The sequence below is a fragment of the Chiloscyllium punctatum genome, chromosome 5 (assembly GCF_047496795.1).
Source record: "Chiloscyllium punctatum isolate Juve2018m chromosome 5, sChiPun1.3, whole genome shotgun sequence".
Classification (NCBI taxonomy): domain Eukaryota; kingdom Metazoa; phylum Chordata; class Chondrichthyes; order Orectolobiformes; family Hemiscylliidae; genus Chiloscyllium; species Chiloscyllium punctatum.
Window position 1 is genome coordinate 43,147,114 of NC_092743.1, and position 21,167 is coordinate 43,168,280.

General features: G+C 42.1%; 2 protein-coding genes across 4 annotated transcripts in view; one reads left to right on the forward strand and one right to left on the reverse strand.

Moving 5' to 3' along the window:
* Window positions 1–21,167, forward strand: part of cables1 (Cdk5 and Abl enzyme substrate 1) — a 164,705-nt gene that overhangs the window by 95,139 nt on the left and 48,399 nt on the right. For both annotated transcript variants that reach the window (XM_072570130.1, XM_072570129.1), the window contains 2 exons: window positions 5,660–5,765; window positions 16,738–16,894. In XM_072570130.1, coding sequence (XP_072426231.1) covers window positions 5,660–5,765; window positions 16,738–16,894 — 263 coding nt within the window. The remainder of the gene's footprint in view (window positions 1–5,659; window positions 5,766–16,737; window positions 16,895–21,167) is intronic.
* Window positions 1–21,167, reverse strand: part of LOC140477023 (UDP-N-acetylglucosamine transporter TMEM241 homolog) — a 225,545-nt gene that overhangs the window by 4,398 nt on the left and 199,980 nt on the right. The window lies entirely within an intron of this gene.

Here is a 21,167-nt window from a genome sequence, read left to right on the forward strand (position 1 = left end):
TGAAATCTAAAGGAAAGCAGCACAAGGGACAATCATTGCTTTTAGGAAAGGATACTGAGCAACATTTGATTTGAAAAATAGAAATACTGGTCAAATCTCTACTGGGCATGTTGAATGTTGTCGGTCTGATCTAGAGATGGTGTGAAAATAGACTTAACCAAATTTCAATACTTGCTTAGACATGAGCCAGTTACTGCAGTGCTGTCCCAACCAAACCAATGCAGTAACTAGGGAAGACCTTTTTTAGGGGATGCTCTGAGATTGTAATAACTGCCTTGATGTTGTTTGCCCTGAGATAGTTTGCGACTGAAAATGTACTTGTGGGAGTCTCTGTGAGAGACATGAGCTGGCCATCTAGGTTGGATTTTCTGGAGGGTGGTGTTTCGGCTGTTGAGCCCAGCACAACGGAGGGCATCGTTGGCATTTGTTTAAACTGTCACTTAATTCTGTGTCTCAGGCCGGAAGGGTGATGATCGATCAGTCTGTTTTTTATAACACAGAAATTTTACAGCTGTATATATGTCCTTTTTGTTTTTGTTTCCGGTTATAAATTTCCGATTGTAGATTTTATGGTGAGAACTGTTAATGTAAAACTGACCATGCTTTAATTACTCCCTGTTGCCACTGGGGGCACTGATGTACCACTGCTGAGCGATGTATTTATGTGCACCATGACATTAAATCTCTGTATTGACCAAGGAATTATGATCTTGGAACTGAATTCCAACTGCGCAACCGAGTTGAATTAAGGTATCCGCCCCCAAGAATGAAATGAGAAATCAAGGTTATTGCTTTTCCAGTGCAATTCTTCCTTCCTCATGGTGCTAATTACAGCAGGAGGTCAGGGAACCCCACCAGAGACTGCTCCCAGATGCTTCAAATAAAAATGAAAAGCTGTATGTTAAGATTCCATCCCACGTCCAATATACCACTCACCAGACAGTGAACAGTTTAATATTAGGCAGTACTTTGATTGCTGCCATTTGTTTCTGTACAATCCATCATTAATCATCTTGTACATTTTTATCTTGAAACAATCAGCCTCCATCCAACCAGAACAATATTATTAGCATTTCTTCTGTGGGAGCACTACAACAACACTACACTACTTTGTGCATATCCAAGTTATGAAGCACAAGCATAACAATGCCAGATCTATTAAGGCTGTGGCGGAAATCCCAGGAGATTGCAGGAGGCACATCGAAGGCTATCAAACTCCACAGGTTGCGATGTAGACTAAACATTAGGAAATTAATGAGCAGGCTTTGCACATCATTTCTCTAGTAATTGTATTTCACACAATTCCTGGATCTTGCTCATAATTCCTGGATCTTGCTTATGTAACCTCTCCTTTCCACACCTGAGAACCAGCACAAACAGAATGTTGGCTCCATCAATGTGACTGGAAGTCAGGAAATATTAACCTTCCCAGAATCCTGAGGAGCAGCCTGCAAAGGGCTGAAGTAACAGGTCTGTGTCCTTTAGGGTATCAGTGCACGGGAGGCTGGGGATTTCCCGTTTAGTAAAATCTGGGTGTAATTCACTATCTGGCAACAAAATTACAGGAATCTACCATTTTAAAATGCCTGTTTACTAATGAAACTGATTTGTGTTGGCTTTTGCTCAGTGATTGTGCTCTTGCCACTGAGTAATGAAGTTGTAGCTTCAGGTCCCAATCTGTTGAGCACTTAACCCTGCACGGTACACCAGTGAAATGCTGACAGAGTGCTGCACAGTTGAGTTTCCTTCCTTTTGGTTGAGACATTAAACCAAGGTCCTGTCTAAATGGATGTAGAAGGTCCCAGCGCAATATTTGAAGAAAGGAGGGGCGGTTCTCCCCAGTATCTTGACCAATAATTATCATTCAAGTCACACCAAGTTAACAGGTTGCTTCATCATTTATATTAGGGCTGTGTGCAAGTTGAATTTTACATTACAACAGCGACTACTTCACTAAGTATGTGTGGATCGGAAATCCTTGTGGCATTCGAGCTTGTGAAAGGTACTTTGAAAAGCCGTGTCTTATCCTTTACTCCCTGTTTCAGGGTTTAGAAACTGCGTCACAAGCTCTGAGATAGATATAGCGGCTGAAGGTTGAGATTGAGATTTGATTGCTGGGAGGCCCCGTGAAATGGGTGGGATTTTCTTTCCTTTGGTTGTCTGAGGCCCAATTGCTGCTCTCGCAGCAGCCTGTAAACTGCTGGGCCTTCACTTTCTCAGGGCAGTTTTAAACCTTACCCTCAGCCCTTGTAATTTTCACTCTGGAAATGTGCAAAGGTATTAAAATACGGTCACCTTAGGGAAAACTGGAAACACTATTCTCTCAACAGCCTAATAGTTGACAAGAGAAAAGGCACTCCTTTGACTCCTTGGTAAGGAAGAGTTCATCCATTTTCACTTTCCAATGTTGACTAAAAATGATGCTGTGGTTGTGAAACATACAGTCAGTTATCAGACATTTTAATGATCATAACTGTGATTGCTTTAACATGGAAACTGTTTGTCTCCTCTCACATTTCTGTGTTAAGGTTAGCCTGGCTCCACAATACAATAAAATTTGCGTTACCTGGCGCACACCGGAGTCCAAAGTTGCTGGTTAATCAAAAATGCTAGCTAGCCCTTTATAGATGGTGGTAACAGTAGAAATTGAACAAAACCACGGCCTGACATGTCCTGCAACTTGCGGAGCCTCTACACCTTTTGAGTCCTTTTACTGTAAATGCTGCAGGAATAATACATCAGTCTTCAGTCAGTTCCTTCGCAATCGCTGCAGACTGGCAACGTTGGTATTTTGTGCAGGAACAGTGATGTCCAAGGGGGATATTCAATATTCAGCTTGGTGGAGAAGTCCAGTTCATGGGATAAGAACAAAAGAAATAGGAACGGGGCAGGCCACTCAGCCCCTTGAGCCTGTTCTCTATTTCATAGGATCGTGGCTGATCTGACATTCCTAGTGTCCAATTCAGGATGTCAAGTTAAGTCAATTTTACTGGACTTCAACTTTTTTTCTTCTTTGCTATTTTCCTGTTCGCTTCTTTCCTCCTCAGGTGATGGTCATTCATGGTGACATACGTTATGTATTTTTTCTGCTTTCACTTCAGTGGTAGGTCTTCACATCTGTCCCTGGATGGTGAATATTGACAGGCTATTTGACCATGGATGTATTACATCTGAACTTGATCATGTTCTGAACTGTGCATTCCACTGACAGAAATTCTGGATGGTTCTTCCCCTGTTAGCCTAGATACTTCCTGAGAGAGCTCACTGTCTGAAATCTAATCTCCCAGCCCAATTCAGGGATCAAGCACAGCTTATGGGGAAGTTCCATACTCAGCATTTGAGTTATGAAGGTAAAGATTTATGAAATTTATTAAATGGGGCTTTATCGAAATAACCATCTGTTTGTGAAGGTGGCTGCAGGAAATATCATTTTTTTTTCTTCTTGGAAGTATCTCAACAGTTAAACATGTTTGAAGTGCACTAGATCAGTCCATGCAGCATTCTGTCTAGATTTGGACAAGAAGCATCATGGGCAAGAAATTAAGAGTGGGCTATTACATTATGGGATACATATGAATCTCCACCACTTAAAGCATCCACCTTGAAAAGGGGTAATCCTTGTATAAGACTTAGAAGGTGAACACCAACATTTATTTGCATAAGTATCAATTCCATAGGTGCCTGTTATAGCTTCTCTATTGCTGCACGAGTCCTAGCTGAAAACCATTGTGCTTTCCCACTGGGTTGGACATCAAATGCTTTAAAGAGAACATCCTATCTTTCATTGTGTATATGACATTTGAGCTGTTTGAAAGGGTTGTTCACTTAAGTTATATTTGTACGTTTTCCTTCCTATCTGGATCTTGCTGAAGTACTCTACCTGTAATGTCTTGTTTCTAACTGATGGGATTTGCTGTATTTCTTGATGGCTACAGCCAGGTTGTGGGTCCAGTATGTGCAATAGTCTTGCTGAATGCTTCATTTATATTTTATACACCTTTGTCATAACTTTACTTCAACCTGCACTTAGTAGCCTTCAGCATTGCCTTTTATTACATGCCTAATATGATTAAGTATCTCATTACATTCTTTAAAATGCCAGCATAATGTTATTACTTAGATCTGGCTACTGCATTCTGACATATCTATGCCTGTTATATGTGATGGGGTTGCATACAAGAAACCAAATTAACTACAACAGTTCAGAAGGCAAAAGATAAGTACCTAAAGAATGAAACAATTTGAGAATATTCAGAGGGATCAGAGTGGGCCTAACATTGGTACAGTTATGATGAGCTGCAGTTTCTTCGGTAATTATAAGCTTACAGAAATTCACGTCATATTTGCATGATGTGCCCCTTTATCTAAATAGCTGTTCTTTATGTGTGAGCTAAGAGGATGAATATTGTGAAGGCACTGTGTGGTAATTTACCAGGTAATGTTCATTGTGTATTGGGACGTAATAAAATTTATTTGTTCACAAATGTGTAATGTTATTTCCAGAGCTTTAAAAGCTAATACTTTTCATCACATGACAAATGCCATACGACTGTACAGACAGCAATATTAACAATTATCTGTCATTCGCTTTTGTTGATGATGAGGATGTTTTACAACCATAGCAATGTTTACAGATTCTCCAGCGAAAGGCTTTTTTTAACAACAGAAACATTTCAGAAAAAATTAATAGCTCCTGAGAAGTTGCAGCCATCTTCACAGTACCTTGTTTTCAAATTGCTTTTCTGTCACCAAACTCTCGAAATCTTTAACTCTGTTCCCACTTGATTCTGCTTTTATTCAACAGTTATTAGGTTGTGAAAGGAAAGGGATATGTTTCACTCTGTGCTGAGTTACTGTTGGGTCTGGCATTATCAGTACAACTGCCCCGGCAAGGAGTGGAGTGATGCTGATGGCAGTGTCCTTGTTTCTGTCTGACTCCTGCTGGAATGTAAATGTGTGGGGGCAGGCTCTGGGTCAAGTCAAGATTTTTCTGAGGTGCTGCCCCCATCCCCAAATTTAAACAGCCTATTGCTAAGTTCTCATTTCATCCCTATCTTTCCCCTATGACTGTTCCCACTATCTGCCCAGTCTTTTTAGGAGCTAGGCCATGGTCTAGAAGAGGCCCAGTGGGCAGTGGAATCCTTTAAAAAAAACTAATTTTAAGTTCCTTTTGGACCTCTCTTCTCCTTTTGCCCTGTGTTATCCCCAGCCCCATTTCGTTCACCTAGACAGAACTACCCTCTCCACTCACCTTTGGACTCTAGTTATGTCCAGGTGCTTCTGTTGACGGCAGGCCTGTCTGTCCTCCTCTTGAGGCCAAGTGTGCACTCTGCCCCATTTTCCAACACTACTCTGCCTCATTTATTAAAATCCGGGCCATTAATGAAGTTGAGGGGAGGGAGGGTTACTGACCGTAGAATCAAATTTCCGCATGAGTCAGTGATTTCAGGGGAAGAGAAGTTTAAAGCCTCCATATGTTGTCAACTGAAAGGGAACTTACAATGTAATGAGTCTTGGTTATGAATGCAGAATGAACTGGTTTGCTTTGGTACAAGATCTATCTACTGTAGGTCTGCACAGACAAAGGGAGAAAGTTGCATGCACTCTGTTTTCTTTGATCCTCTGCTATGAGTGATTTGTAGTGATTCTATATTTTCAGGGATCTGAAAGCTGAGGGCGGGAGGCAGAGGCATTCTTCAGGTGGCATTGGTGTCAAAGAGATGGTGATTGGTCTTGAAGGAGTGGAACTTGGTGCTGATGGCAAGGTGGGTATGACTGAGTCGATGTTTCCTATTAGCCAGCCAACCTTCTGTGTATTAGGCGAAGGTAAGGACCGCAGATGCTGGAGATCAGAGTCGAGAGTGTGATGCTGGAAAAGCACAAAGGGTCAGGTAGCATCTGAGGACCAGGTGAATCATTCCTGAGGTCATCCCTAATGAAGGGCTCTTGCCGGAAACGTCGATTCTCCTGCTGCTTGGATGCTGCCTGACCTGCTGTGCTTTTCCAGCATCACACTCTTGAATCTTCTATCAATATTAATATGCTACCCTCTACAGCAATAGCTTTTATTTTCTGCAGTAATCTTAGATGTGGCTTCTTATGAAATACTGTCTGGATAGCAATATACAGTGCATCCATCGGTTCCCCTTTATCCAGAGAACATGTTACTTGGTCAAAGTAATCCCAACAAGTGGATTTAATACAATTTCCTTCTCAGCAAACCGTGTTGATTCTCCTTGAATTCCTGGACATTTCCAAGTAAACTGCGATTAAATCTTTAATAATAGTTTCTAACAACTTTCCCATGATAGTTCATTGACCTATAACTTTCTGTGTCTGTGTTGTTTTGAGTAAAGATGTTATATTAGCTATTTTCCAATCTAACAGAATTCCCCATATCTAGGGAATTCTGGAAATTTAAAGTCAGCACATCATCTATCTTTATTAAGGATATTGCTCACTTAAAAAGTATTCTGGATAGACCTGCTTGAAGTTGTGGAGTTTGTTTTGCTTTGGACCTCAAGTGAGATTTTTTTATTGCCCATGTCCCATGAGTCAGTGTTGACTGGCCAGCATTTATTGCCCATCCCCAGTGTCCTTGAGATGGTTGGGGTGAGCTGCCTCCTTGAACTGCTGCAGTTCGTGTCTTGTAGGTTGACTTACAATGTCCTTAGGGGGGAGATTCCAGGATGTTGACCCAGTGACAGTGAAAATGATATTTCCAGGTCAGGGTGGTGAGTAGCTTGAAGGGGAACTTGCAGGTGGTGAGGTACCCATATATCTGCTGCCCTTGTCCTTCTAGATAGAACTGACTAAGTTTGGAAGGTGCTATCTAAGGATCTTTGAATCTTTGCGATCCATTTTGTAGATAGTAGACACTGCGGAACATTAAGATTTGCCGAAGAAGCCTTTCCCACAACCCACAATAATAACTTCTAATAGCATCAAAGGTAGAATTCCCAATGTGAATTTTCTTGTGTATAGTTTCAAGAAGAAAATATGTGCAAATAAACCCCCAAAATGTCTGTATTGGGGTAAAATGACCCAATACATTAAGCAAGGCTTAACATCAAACATGACCAAGATATTAGGACAGATTTTCAAAAGACAAGTAGCTGTTTCGGGAGAGAATTCTAAGGGCCGAGGCTATGAATGGTGAGGTCAAACAATTTTAAGGGACTGTTTCTGGAATTGTAGTAGGAACAATAGAGTCATGGACTATTTTCTAAATGGGGAGAAAATTCAGAAATCGGAAGTGCAAAGAGACTTGAGAGTCGTAGTCCAGGTTTCATAGAACATTACAGTGCAGTACAGACCCTTTGGCCATCGATGTTGCATCAACCTGTGGAACCAATCTTTAGCCCATCTAATCTACACACTTCCATTCTAGTTTATATGCCTATCCAATGACCATTTAATTGCCCTTAAAGTTGATGAGTCTACTACTGTTGTAGGAAGTGCGTTTCATGCCCCTAATACTCTGAGTAAAGAAGCTACCTCTGACATGTATCCTATATCTGTCATCCCTCAATTTAAGGCTATGTCTCCTCATGTTAGCCATCACCATCCGAGGAAAAAGGCTGTCACTGTCCACCCCATCTAACCCTCTGGTTATCTGGTTATCTTACATGTCTCAATTAAGTCACCTCTCAACATTCTCCTCTGTAACGAAAACAGCCTCAGCTTTTCCTCATAAGACCTTCCCTCCATACCAGACAATATCCTAGTAAATCTCCTCTCACCCTTTCCAAAGCTGCCACATCCTTCCTATGATGCGGTGACCAGAACTGTATGCAATGCTCCAATTACGGCAGCACCAGAGTTTTGTTCAGCTGCAGCATGACCTCGTGGCTCCAAAACTCCATCCCTCTACCAATAAAAGCTAACACACCGTATGCCTTCTTGACAACCCTATCAACCTAGGTGGCAACATGTCCTTTGACACCAATATCTCTCTGCTCATCAACACTACCAAGAATCTTACTATTAGCCCAGTAACTCGCTATTCCTGTTGCTCCTTCCAAAGTGAATCACTTGACACTCTCCCACATTTTACTCCATTTGCCATCTCTCAGCCCAACTCTGCAGCTTATCTTTGCCCCTCTGTAATCTGCAACATCCTTTGGAATTATCCACACCTCCACCGATCTTAGTGTAATCTGCATACTTACTCCGGTTAAGGTAAACTTGCGGATTGAGTCGGAAGTTAGGAAGGCAAATACAATGTTGCCATTCATTTTGAGAGGACTAGAATATAAAACAAGGGATGTACTTCTTTGAGGCTCTATAAGGCTTAGACCAAATTTAGAGTATTGTGAGCAATTTTGGGCCCCGTACCTCAGGAAAGATGGATTAGCCATGGAGTGGGTCCAGAGTAGTTTCGCAATAATGATCCCAGGATTCAAAAGCTTGACATATGAAGAATGTTTGAGGATTCTGGGGCTATACTTGATGGTTTATAGAAGGATGATAAAGGAATCTGACTAAAATTTTCAAAATACTGAACGGCGTGGACAGAGTGGACATTGGGAATATGTTTCCATTGGCAGGAGAGACAAGGACCCAAGGGCATAGACTTAGAGTAGAGGGAAGATTGTCTTTAGAATTGAGTTAAGGAGAAATTTCTTTTGCCAGAAAGTGGTGAATCTGTGGAATTCATTGCCATAGGATGCTATGGAGACCAGGCCATTGAGTAAATTTAAAATAGAGGTAAGTAAGTTCTTGATCAAAGGGGGTCAAGAAGTTAGGGGGAGGACGTGGGAAAATGGGGTTGAATCAGCCATGATTGAATAGCGAAGCAGACTTGATGGGCTGAATGGCTTAATTTCTGCTCCTGTGTCTTATATAGTACAGAAGGAGCTCTGTGGCTCATCTATTCCAAACTTGTTTCCAACTTTCTTAAAACAACAGTCACTGGAACAAGTATCTCCGTATTTCAGAGCAGTGGCATGTCTGAAACACTGTAAGGAAAACAATGTCACCCAGAGGGTGGTGGAAATCTGGAACTCGCTGTATGAAAGGGTGGGAGAGGCCGAAACCTTCATAATATGTGAGAAATATTTAGATGTGTACATGCAATGCATACACGGCGTAGGGCTAAGCCCTGGAAAATGTGATTAGAATAGTCAGGTGGCTGCTTTTGACCGAGGCAGATTGGGTGGGCAATGGCCCTTTTTCGTGCTGTAGAATTCTAAGACTCTAAAGTAGACTCCAAGCTTCTCTGGCTAAACTGGAACAACTCTGACCTGTTCTTGAAAAGTCAACAGTTTTGGTGCAATTGAGGTGTATTCCTATGGGGAGGTGGGGGGGCGGGGGGAGCGGGGGGAGAGAGGGGGCGGTGGGGAAGAGGTGGGACAATTAGTCTTGAGCTTCATTGCTAATGCCAGTGATAGAAAGCCAGGTAAAGCATAAGAAACGTCTATGTAACAGGTCAAGAGAGGAACTTATCTGAAGCCAACCGAACACTTTGCTCCATCCCACTGTTTCCTATTGCTTAGCCAACTTGGTATTGTTTGCTGTCACTGACCCTTTTATTGCATGGGCTTCAGTTGTGCTGGCAAGCATGTTATGCAGGACTTTATCAAAAACCTGATGTGTACACCATATTAACTATGTGATCCTCATTAACCCCCTCTGTTTTTTTTTCATCTAAAATAGAAAGCAAGTTAGTGAAACATGAATGTAGCAAATCCATGGTGGATTTTCCATTTAGTTCACATTTGTCCCAAACTATAATTTCTAAAAGCTTTTCCAGTACCAAGATCAAATGATTGGCCTATAGTTGTTGTGTTTAGCTTTGGGCATTTTTCTAAAATAAAGGTGTTACACAGAGCAAGACAGAGGCAAGAATAAGGGGTAGCAAACTTAAAACTGATGAGAAATTACTGAAGTAACTCTACAGAGGCTGGTATCCCAATGCACTCTTTATTTGAACATGGAGAGTTCTCGATACTTATCTAACTTGCTTAAAGTCAATGAAATGTCGCACTGGAAAAAGCACAGCAGGTCAGGCAGCATCAGAGGAGCAGGTAGAGTTTACGTTTTGGGAGGGACTCTTTGGTCTGATGAAGGATCCTGCCTGAAACGCCGAACTCTGCAGCTGTTTGACCTGCTGTGCTTTTTTCCAGAGCCACACTTTATCTCCTCTGACTCTCCAGCATCTGCAGTCCTCACTTTCTCCAGCTCCCTCAGAGCCAGCTCTCCGAGTGAACAGAACCCCGACACTCTTGTTTATTTTTTTCTTTTATTTTTTTTCCCCCTGCACCCATGTTGTGTGTGTGTGCAGGTGTGAGACACAGTGAAAGACACAAGTTGCACGAATCTTTATTCCGTTTCCACCACCAGGAAGCAAAAAAACACCCGAGTGGCCAGTGACGAGCAGCGCCCTTCACATCAAAGGGCAATGCTGTGTGATCAAACAGTGAAGGGGAGGGCAGGGATAAAATCAAAACACTCTTGTTTATCTTTTTTCTTTTTCTTCTTTTTTTTCTAGTGCCCTTCTCTCCGTTTTTTTTCTTTTTTTATATATTAATCCCCACACTACCGCCTAACTGTGGTAGTGCTTATTTTTTCCCTAGCACCCATGTTATGTGTGTGCGGGTGTGAGATACAGTGAAAGACACAAGGTGCACAAATCTTTATTCCGTTTCCACCACCAGGAAGACAGGAAAACACCCGAGTGGCCAGTGACATCAGTGCCCTTCACATCAAAGGGCAATGCTGTGTGATCAAACAGTGAAGGGGAGGCTAGAGACTAAATCAAAACACTCTTGTTTATATCTGTCAGCCAGGGCTCCCTGATTGAACCGGATTAACAACCCCCATCAGGGAGCACATATTCTATGAGGTCCACCTGGCTGACCTCATTACAGTCACTACAGTTACTTTAAAATGCTCATGTATCAATGGAATTCATCACCCCAGATATAGTGGATGTCAGGATGTTGAGTAAATTCATTTAGGAGATTTTTAATTTACAATGGGCTGAAGTGTTGTGGACACAGGGAAGGAGAATGGAGTTGAGGCTGAGCTGAGATCAGCCGTGATCATACTAAATAGTGGAGCAGGCTCAAGGCGTTGCATTGCTTACTGCTGCTTCTAATTCTTATGTATCAAGGAAAATGGATCAATAAGAATCTATAGAAGTGGTGTACGTAAATGTCCGAAAGGCATTTGATAACCGAAGGTTACTATGCAAAATAAAAAGACATCATGGTAGGGGTGAATTTGGATGAATGAAGGACTGGCTTAGCTAATGGGAAGCAGACATTAGTGATAAGTGGGGTCTTTTTTGGGTTGATAAGCTGTACCTAGTGGAGGTCGCAGGGATCAGTGCTGAGATATCAACTATTTCCAGTCTCTATCCCTGATTTGGATAATGGGACTGAATGTACGGTAGCTGAATTTGTCAAGACACCAAAATAGTTAAGAAAGTAGGGCTGTAGTGAGGTAGTAAAATGCACTCCAAAAGCTAGTGCTTCCAATTAAACCTGTTGTGCTATAACCTGGTATTGAGTGGTTTTCAACTTTGTACACCCCAGTCCAACACCAGCATCTCCAAATCAGAAGGATCTAGTTAGCTTAAGCGAATGAGCAAATATATTTGACAGATGGAATGTTATGTGACAAAATGTGAAATTGTCGACTTTGACAGGAAGAACAAAAAAATTGTACTTAAATAAAGAAAAGTTGCAGAAATCATTGGTACAAAATGATCTGGATGTTTCTGGTGCGTGAATTCCAAAAGGTTCGCATGCGGATATTGTAGGTGATTAGGAAGTCGAATGGAATGTCGGGGTTAATGCAAGAGGAATGGAATATGAATTTAGGGAAATGCTATTGTAATTGTACAACCTCGGTAAGACCATATTTGAAGTACTGTGTAGTTTTGGTCTGCTTATTAGGAAAGGATATAATTGCTTTAGCAGTGGTTTAGAGAAGGCTCACTTGACTCATTCCTGGGATAAAGGGCTTATCTTATGAAGACAGTTTGAATAAATTGGGTCTGTGCCCATTAGAGTTTCAAAGAAACTTTAGAGTTTCGCATGAGTTTATTGAAACATGTAAGATCCTCAGGGAACTTGATAAGGTGGATGCTGGGAATCTGTTCCTCTTTTCCCTCTTGAGGGAACACAATTAAAGAATAAGGGTTCTACTTTTTGAAATGGAGATGAAGAAAGCTTTTTTTCTTCTCTGATCACTAGTTTGTAGAATACCATCTCCAGAGGACAGTGGAGGGTGGTTACTGAATTTATTTAAGGCTAAGTTAGATCTTTGATTGACAAGCAAGTGAAGGATTATGGGGGTCAACAGGAAATGGAAATAAAAACTATAATCAGATCAACCTGATCTTATTTCATGTCAGGGCAGGTTCGAAGGGCCAAGTGGCCTACTCCTGCTCCTAACTTTTCTGTTCCTGTGGAGTACAAAAGCAAGGAGGTTAAGGATGGATCTGTGTCAAACCCTGGTGAATCCTCCCTTGGACCATTATTTCAGAAAGGGAGCAAAGGATTAGAGGGTGCAAAAAGGATAATAGATCCAGGGTTGAGAGATTTTGGGTGGAGAAGCTGGAACTGTTTCCTGGGCAAAGAGACCGTTGAGATAGAATTTTTCAAAATCAGTTGGAGTCTGAACAAAGTAGAGAGAGAAACGGGTTGCTTTGGCAGTAGGGTTGAGGACAGCAGACACCAATTTTAGGTAATTGGCAAAAAGAAAACCTTGTTACGCAGTGCATGATAAGAAGTGCAGTACCCTGTCTGAAAGTGCGATAGAGACTGATTCAATCAAGAATTGGCTAATGAACTGAAGTGAAGAGGTTGGTGAACGAATGAGAGTTGCTCTTGTAGCAAGCCAGTACAGACATTCTGGCCTCTTTCTATGCTGTGAAATTTCTGTGATCCTTATTACTATTGTGTTGGCCAACATTTAACATGTAAGGAGCAATTTCCATATTCTGAAGAAGGGTCACTAGTCCTGAAACATTAATCATGCTATCTCTCCATAGCTGCTGCCAGGTCTGTTGGGTTTTTCCCGTGATTTCTGTTTTTGTTTGTAATTTCCACTCATTCTTCCATGGCAGTATGTCTTGAAATCTTCAACCTTCTCTGCAGAGAAGGTCTTCTTGATAACCCCAGACCCCTCAATTATCCTGGGGATGTGATGGCCTTGTGGTATTATGGCTAGGCTAGTAATCCAGTGTAATATTTTGGGGACCCGGGTTTGAACCCCACATGACTGGCTAAGAATCTAATGATGGCCGTGAAATTGTTGTTGATTGTTGGAAAACCCATCTGGTTCACCAGTCCCCCTTTTAGGAGAAGGAAGTTGCCAATCTTGCCCGTTCTGGTATATAAACGTGCCTGCAGACCAACAGCAATGTGGTTACCTCTGGGCAATTATGGATCACCAACAAATGTTGGCCTAGCCAGTGACTCCCACATCCCATAAATAAATAATAAAAATCCTATAATTGAGTCTACTTGGCTATTCTGGGCATCATGCTATGTAATGAGCAAGACTTTATAAAGATCTTAAAGTCAGGGAACACTTAGGAGGCAGCGATCATAATATGGTAGAGTTCAGTCTGCAGTTTGCAAAAGAGAAGGCAAAATCCGATGTAATGGTGTTACAGTTAAATAAAGGTAATTACACGGGCATGAAAGAGGAACTGACGAAAATTGACTGGAAGCAGAGCCTAGTGGGGAAGACAGAGCAACAATGGCAGGAGTTTTTGGTGTAATTGAGGACACAGTACAGAGGTTCATCTCAAAGAAAAGAAAGAGTAAGGGGGAGCGGGGGGAGGTGAGGAATTACACAACCATGGCTGACGAAGGAACTCAGGAAATGTAGAACAGAAAAAGGGAGAGCCAATAAAGTGGCCAAGAGCACTGGGAAATCAGAAGATTTGGAAGAATACACAAAGAGAGAAATAAGGAAGGAGAGGATCAAATATGAAGGTAAGATAGCCAGTAATATTAGAAATGATAGTAAAAGTTTCTTTTAAAACATAAGAAACAAACGTGAGGCCCAAGTAGAGATTGAGCTGCTCCAAATTAATGCAGGAAGGCTAGTGCTGGGAGATAGGGAAATAGCTGAAGAACTTGCGTTGTGTTAGTCTTCACAGTGGAAGACATGAGTAATATCTCAATAATTAAGAAGAGTCAAGGGGCAGAGTTGAGAATGGTGGCAATTACAAAGGAGAAAATGTTTGATAAGCTAAAAGATCTAAAAACTGATAAATCTCCTGGCCCGGAAGGGCTACATCCTAGAGTTCTGAGGGAGGTGGCAAAAGAAATAGCGGAGGTGTTAGTTGGAATCTTTCAAAAGTCACTGGAGTCAGGGGAAGTCTGAGATGATTGGAAAATTGCTGTAACCCCCTTGTTCAAGAAAGGATCAAGACAAGAGATGGAACATTATAGGCTGATTAGCCTAACCTCAGTCATAGGTAAAATAAGGATGAGATTTCTAAATTAGAACAAGCCAAAATGTATTTAATAAGGGAAGGTCGTGCCTGACAAACTTGTTAGAATTCTTTGAGAGATAACAAGTAGGTTAGGACAGGGAAACCCAGTGGATGTTATCTACCTAGACTTCCAAAAGGCCTTTGATAAAGTGCGTCACAGGAGGCTGCTGAGTTAGGTGAGGACCCAGGGTGTTCAAGGTGATGGATTGAGGATTGGCTGTCTGACAGAAGGCAGAGAGTTGGGACTAAAGTTTTTTTTGGAATGGCAGTTAGTAACAAGTGGTGTCCCACAGGGTTCAATGTTGGGGCCGCAGCTGTTCACTTTATATATAAACGATCTGGATGAAGGGACTGGGGGCATTCTGACAAAGTTTGCCGATGATACGAAGTTAGGTGGACGGGCAGGTAGTTCTGAGGAGGTGGGGAGGCTGCAGAAAGATTTAGACAGTTTAGGAGAATGGTCCAAGAAATGGCTGATGAAATTCAGTGTGAGCAAATGCGAGGTCTTGCACTTTGGAAAAAAGAACACAGGCATGGACTATTTTATAAACAGTGAGAAAATTCATAAAGCCAAAGTACAAAGGGATCTGGGAGTGTTAATCCAGGATTCTCTAAAGGTTGACTTGCAGGTTGAGTCTGTGGTTAAGAAAGCAAATGTAATGTAATTTATATCAAGAGGGTTGGAATGTAAAAGCAGTGATGTGCTACTGAGACTTTATAAAGATCTGGTTAGACCCCATTTAGAATATTGTGTCCAATTCTGGGATCCACACCTCAGGAAGGACATACTGGCACTGGAGTGTGTAGAGCGGAGATTCACACGGATGATCCCTGGAATGGTAGGCCTAACATACGATGAATGGCTGAGGATCCTGGGATTGTATTCATTAGAGTTTAGAGGGTTGAGGGGAGATCTAATAGAAAGTTACAAGATAATACTTGGCTGAGAGAGGGTGGACGCTGGGAAATTGTTTCCGTCAGGTGGGGATACTAGGACTCGTGGGCACAACCTTAGAATTAGAGGGGGTCAATTTAGAACGGAAATGAGGAAACATTTCTTCAGCCAGAGAGTGGTGGGCCTGTAGGAATTCATTGCCACTGAGCGCAATGGAGGCTGGGATGTTAAATGTCTTCAAGGCAGAGATTGATATATCTTAATCTTGCAAGGAATTAAGGGATATGGGGAGAGTGCAGGTAAGTGGCGTTGAAATGCCCATCGAATGCTGGAGTGGACTCGATGGGCCGAATGGCCTTACTGCCACTCCTGTTTCTTATGGTCTTACTCATTTTACATCGTCCTGCTAGTGGAAATAGCTTCTTCCTATCTATTCCATCAAAAGCCCTTAAATTCTTAAATGTGTGGAGTTTGCACATTCTTCCAGTGTCTGCATGGGATTGCTCCGGGTTCTCCGGTTTCCTCCCACAGTCCAAAGATGTGCAGGTCAGGTGAGTTGGCCATGCTAAATTGCCCATAGTGTTAGGTGCATTAGTCAGATGGAAATCGGTCTGGGTGGGTTACTCTTCGGAGGGTTGGTGTGGCCTGTTTCCACACTGTAGGGAATCTAATCTAATCTAATCTAAAACTGCGATCAAGTCTCTCCATAATCTTTCCTGCTGAGGGTATAACTATCTAAGTTTTCCCTGTCTTTTCATATAATTCATCACAGAAGTTCCTGAGAAACATCAAAAGTATATGTTGGACAGGAAGTGAATCTGTGACATTTCCATTTTTGGTACCTGTTATTCTAATGGCCTGTCTGAGTGGGACAATTTGTTACTAGAGGATTTCTGTTCAGATCAGAAACTTGGATGAAATTGTACAAAATCATTATTTGTCATCCTCATACACAACACAAAAAAGCAGAGAGAGAGAGCGAGCGAGCAGAACTTTGACTTAACACAGTGAATTCAGACTTGAAACAGCATTATAATTCTGTATTGTTTAATTTGTTGGAAGGTTTTCTTATACATTTGTCTTTACAAATTCAGACATTCCTTAACTTGCAGTAATCTGATATCTTGTTAGTAGTGTTTCATTCATGGCTTTCTTCCCAAAGTGTGAGAAGATATGAGTTCGTTGAGAGGACCAGTGAAATTTTAATGATGAAAATGTATTTGCAAGAACGATGATACTTCAGAAACTAATTATAAGGCTGTATCATTACCAATGCAGCTTCATTTATATTTTATACCAGAGACTAGCAGCTGACAATTTGGGCAGAATAAGACAGAAGATAAAATTTGCTGATGCATATTTTTAAACTTCTTCCTCACAGACTGTTTCGTACACTCAGTTTCTTTATCCAACCAATGTCCTGGGTGGCAGGAGGAATACAATAGATTCTACAGCTTCATTATCCCAGTTTCGGAACAGCAGCCATCGCAATCTTCCCCTTGGAAGGGCAAACAGTACCCAAGGAAACATTGACACTGGTAACTAACTAACAGGAATAAGCATGTGCTACTTACACTTCTTTTCAGTTTTCAGACTTGCATAGCACAGGAGGATTGTAATCAACTAGAAGAAGTACCAACTGTCAGGCAAAAACATCTCGCGTTTCTGCTTGGATGAAACTGAAACAGAAGTAAAGATCATATGGACTGAATGTCATCAAAGGACTTATTTTGTAGAAGATGCTATGTGGTAGACCTAGTGAGAATAATGAAGTAGCTGAGGGTGTTTGTACACTTCGGCTTCCTTAGGTCTAGTTTCTCAGTCGCCATATGTGACTGGAGAAAGTCAGTCTGTGAGTGAAACAGATGTTTAGTGACATGGGTGATGGCTATTCATGCTCCACCCTAACATCCCTCCTCCTGTTTCTTACTAACAGAGCAATCAGACACACAGTGTTGTGATTCAAATGGCTATTCTTTTTGGAAATTCTTCCTGTTCCCCCAAAGGTGTTGATAAATATTGAGGTAGTACCATAGGCATTCATGTTCAGTGGCTGCTGTCATGTAGGAGTGAGTGTTGTTCTGACCACCATTTACCCTCCTCCAAACATGAATACTTCAAAAGACATAATCATATAGTGAATGAGGGTGGGGCTGTGTGCTAATATTCAATTCCCACCCCTTCCTAATCTGATATGAGTTGGAGCATCTCTGTTGTCCTGGCTATTGATAATGCTGGAACTGAAGCAGGGACATGTGTGTGGTGTGTCTGTGTCCGTGTTTGTGTGTGTCCATATCTGTGGGACCCAGTACCTCTTCAACATATTTATCTACCATGCTATTGTGTTCCTTTTGAAATTTGTGCCATCTGACAACCATTCAGTACCATCCCCTTTGAAATATTGTTTCAGCAATATGTCTCTGGGCAGAGTGCAAATACTAGTGGCACCCCAGTATGTTGTCTTAAGGTTCAAATAGGTGACAGAATACAAAATTCAATCTTTGTGTGTGTTTAATATTCTGCAATAGGCTGCAAGATTGTAAAATGGTCAGGGGACTCTGACATTGTTGGTTGATCAGTGCAAAACCATGTAAAAGCTGAGACTACAACTGCAGGTCTGAACCTGGGTGTTCTGCAGTAAGTGACTCCTGTCCTGGCTGCCAAAGTCTATCTCTCGCGCCTGAAGTAGAATTAGTGTGGATTAGGATATCCTCCTGCCTTCACTGGTCAGTTAGCTCAGTTGGCTGGACTGCTGGTTTGTGATGCAGAGGAATGCCAACAGCTTGGGTTCAATTCTCACACCAGCTCTGATCATTATAAAGGATTCTTCTTCCCAACCTCTCCCCTCGCCTGAGGAGTGGACCCTTGGGTTAAACCATCAGCAGTCATCGCTCTCTAATGAGAGAGCAGCCCCATGGTCTGATAAGACTATGCCCTCCTTTCCCCAGTAACTAGAAGAATCTCATTGAAGAGACAGTTTGAAGTTTATTGCTTACATGAGTATGTCCTACATCACTTCAGACACTAAAGAGCTGCAGGATAGTTCCGGGGCTGCCTCCTACAAGTGGTTTCTTTGCTCTGTCAAAGTCTCTTTGACATCAACACTTAGGGTATGCTTACTGTATTTAATCAAAAATCATTCATTATAGATTCATTCACAATGTCCGTCTCAAATCTTTTATCCCCTCATCATTATGCTGTTGTACATTTGTTTATGTATTTATATTTAGCATTATTCTCTATCCTGCACCCATGAAAGACCAATCTGGAGGCTTCACTGTTCTTCCAGAAAGTGTTCTCTTTGGATTTGTAAGAATGGTATTTTGTTGGGAAGAAGAGCCTGGAGTTGGGCTGTGGTCCTGATAGTCTGATGTCTGTAGGGCTCCTCTTGAACTGAAGGATCTTTAACCTCTTGTGAACAATGACCTCACTTTCCATAAAACAGATTGAAGGTTATTCTGCAGGAGTTAGAATTAGAATTCCTACAGAATTAGAACAGGCCCTTTGGCTCAACAAGTCCACACCACCCCTTTGAAGAGTATCCCAACCAGACCCATAACCCTACATTTCCCCTGACTAATGCATCTAACCTATACATCTCTTAACACTATATGTACAATTTAGCATGGCCAATTCACCTAACCCGCACATCTTTGGACTGTGGGAGGAAACCGGAGTACCCAGAGGAAACCCATGCAGACACGGGGAGACTGTGCAAACTCCACACAGACAGTCGCCCGAGGCTGGAATCAAACTCTGGTTTCTGACACTGTGAGGCAGCTCAGAGTGATGTTGGTTCTCTTCTGAGAAAATTGAGCATCTGAAAACATCGACATATTTTGGCAGATGAGAGTGCATTGTCCTGACATCATGAACTTTCAAAGTTTGGATCAAATTCTAACCATGATCAAAGTACACAAATGCAACACAGCTTATTACCAGCCCATCTGTCTACTCTTTATTGTCAGTATCTAGATAGAAGATAACCATCAACAGTGCACTTGAGCAGCATTTACGTAGCAATAACCTGCTCACTGATGTTCAGTTTATAGCCTGCCAGAGCCATATAGCTCTTGACCTCATTACAGCCTTAGTTCAAGCATGGACAAGAGAGTTGAATTGCAAAAGTGACTTGAAAGTGACAGGCCTTGACATCAGGACCACGTTTCACTGAATGGGGGAATTGGGGGGGTGAGTGGGGGAAGCTCTCTGCTAGTTGGAGTCATTCCTGCCACAAAACAAATTGTAATTTTTCAATGGTGTAACCATCACTGAATCTCCCTTTTAGCAATGTCCTGGAGTTTACCGTTGACCAGAAACTAATCTGAACCAGCTATGTGTATGCTTTGGCCACAAGAGCAATTCAGCAGTCTAGCGAATAACTCACCACTCCCCAAAGCCTGTCCTCCACATACAAGGCACAATTCAGGAGTGCAGTGGAACACTCTCCATTTGTCTGCATGAGTACAGCTCCAACACCACACTCGGGAAACTTGAGACCATCTAGCACAAAGCAGCTTGCTTGACTTCACCCACCCATGAACACTGAGGCCCCCACCACCATCACTGAGTAGCAGCAGTAGATTAGATTAGATTACTTACAGTGTGGAAACAGGCCCTTCGGCCCAACAAGTCCACACCGCCCCGCCGAAGCGTAACCCACCCATACCCCTACATCTACATCTACCCCTTACCTAACACTACGGGCAATTTAGCATGGCCAATTCACCTGACCTGCACATCTTTGGACTGTGGGAGGAAACCGGAGCACCCGGAGGAAACCCACGCAGACACGGGGAGAACGTGCAAACTCCACACAGTCAGTCGCCTGAGGCGGGAAATGAACCCGGGTCTCCGGCGCTGCGAGGCAGCAGTGCTAACCACTGTGCCACCGTGCCACCGTGCCGCCCAGTATGTACAATCTACAAGATGCACTGCAGAAAGTCACCAATGCGTTTTCCCAACCATGGTCACTTCTATCTAAATGTCAAGCACAAATGTTACATGAGGGCACCGCCACCTCCAAATTTTCCCCTCAAATCACTCATTGTCCTGATTAAGAACTATATCACCATTCCTTTATTGTCACTGGGTCAGAATCTTGGAGTTCCCTTCCAAATGGGTCTGGTGGGTCTACCTACAGAAAGGGGACTGTAACCGTCAAGAGGTGGCTCTCTGTCACCTTCTCAAGGACATCCTGGGGGTGGGCAATAAATGCTGGCTGGCCAGCCAGTGGCACCCACATCCCATAAATGAATACTGAAAAAATGTTCTGCCAGCAATTGTTTATCGATCTATATTGGATTGACTTAAGGGGAGGCTGTGTTGTGTTTGATATTTAATTTCTGGTCTGATAGATTCCAGAAAGTTGTTGTACAGTTTTAATGAAACTACTGGAACAGCAGCAGGCTCACATCTCCGGGTATTTGTACTATTATATAATTGGCTTTTTTGATGATTTGAATTATTAATTAGTTTATTTTAGGTGGGTGGCTTAAATATTGCATCTGAGCATTTAAACAGGATGCAAAATACTTAAAGGATAGAGCAGGTAAGATGTTTCTCCTGGCAGGGAAGTCTAGAAACAGGATGGACTTTTTTTGAAAATAAGAACGATGCCATTTAAGTCTAGGATTAGAATTTTCTTAACTTCGGTAGAACTTGATAGGGTTCTGATTATCAATGATATACTAGAATGTAGGATGTGGAATAGCTGGGCAGGCTGGATGGGCTGAATGGCCTACTCCATTTCCTAAGTTTCCATTCCTGTCATTAACTCAGAAACATCATAGTATGCAATGTACATATAAG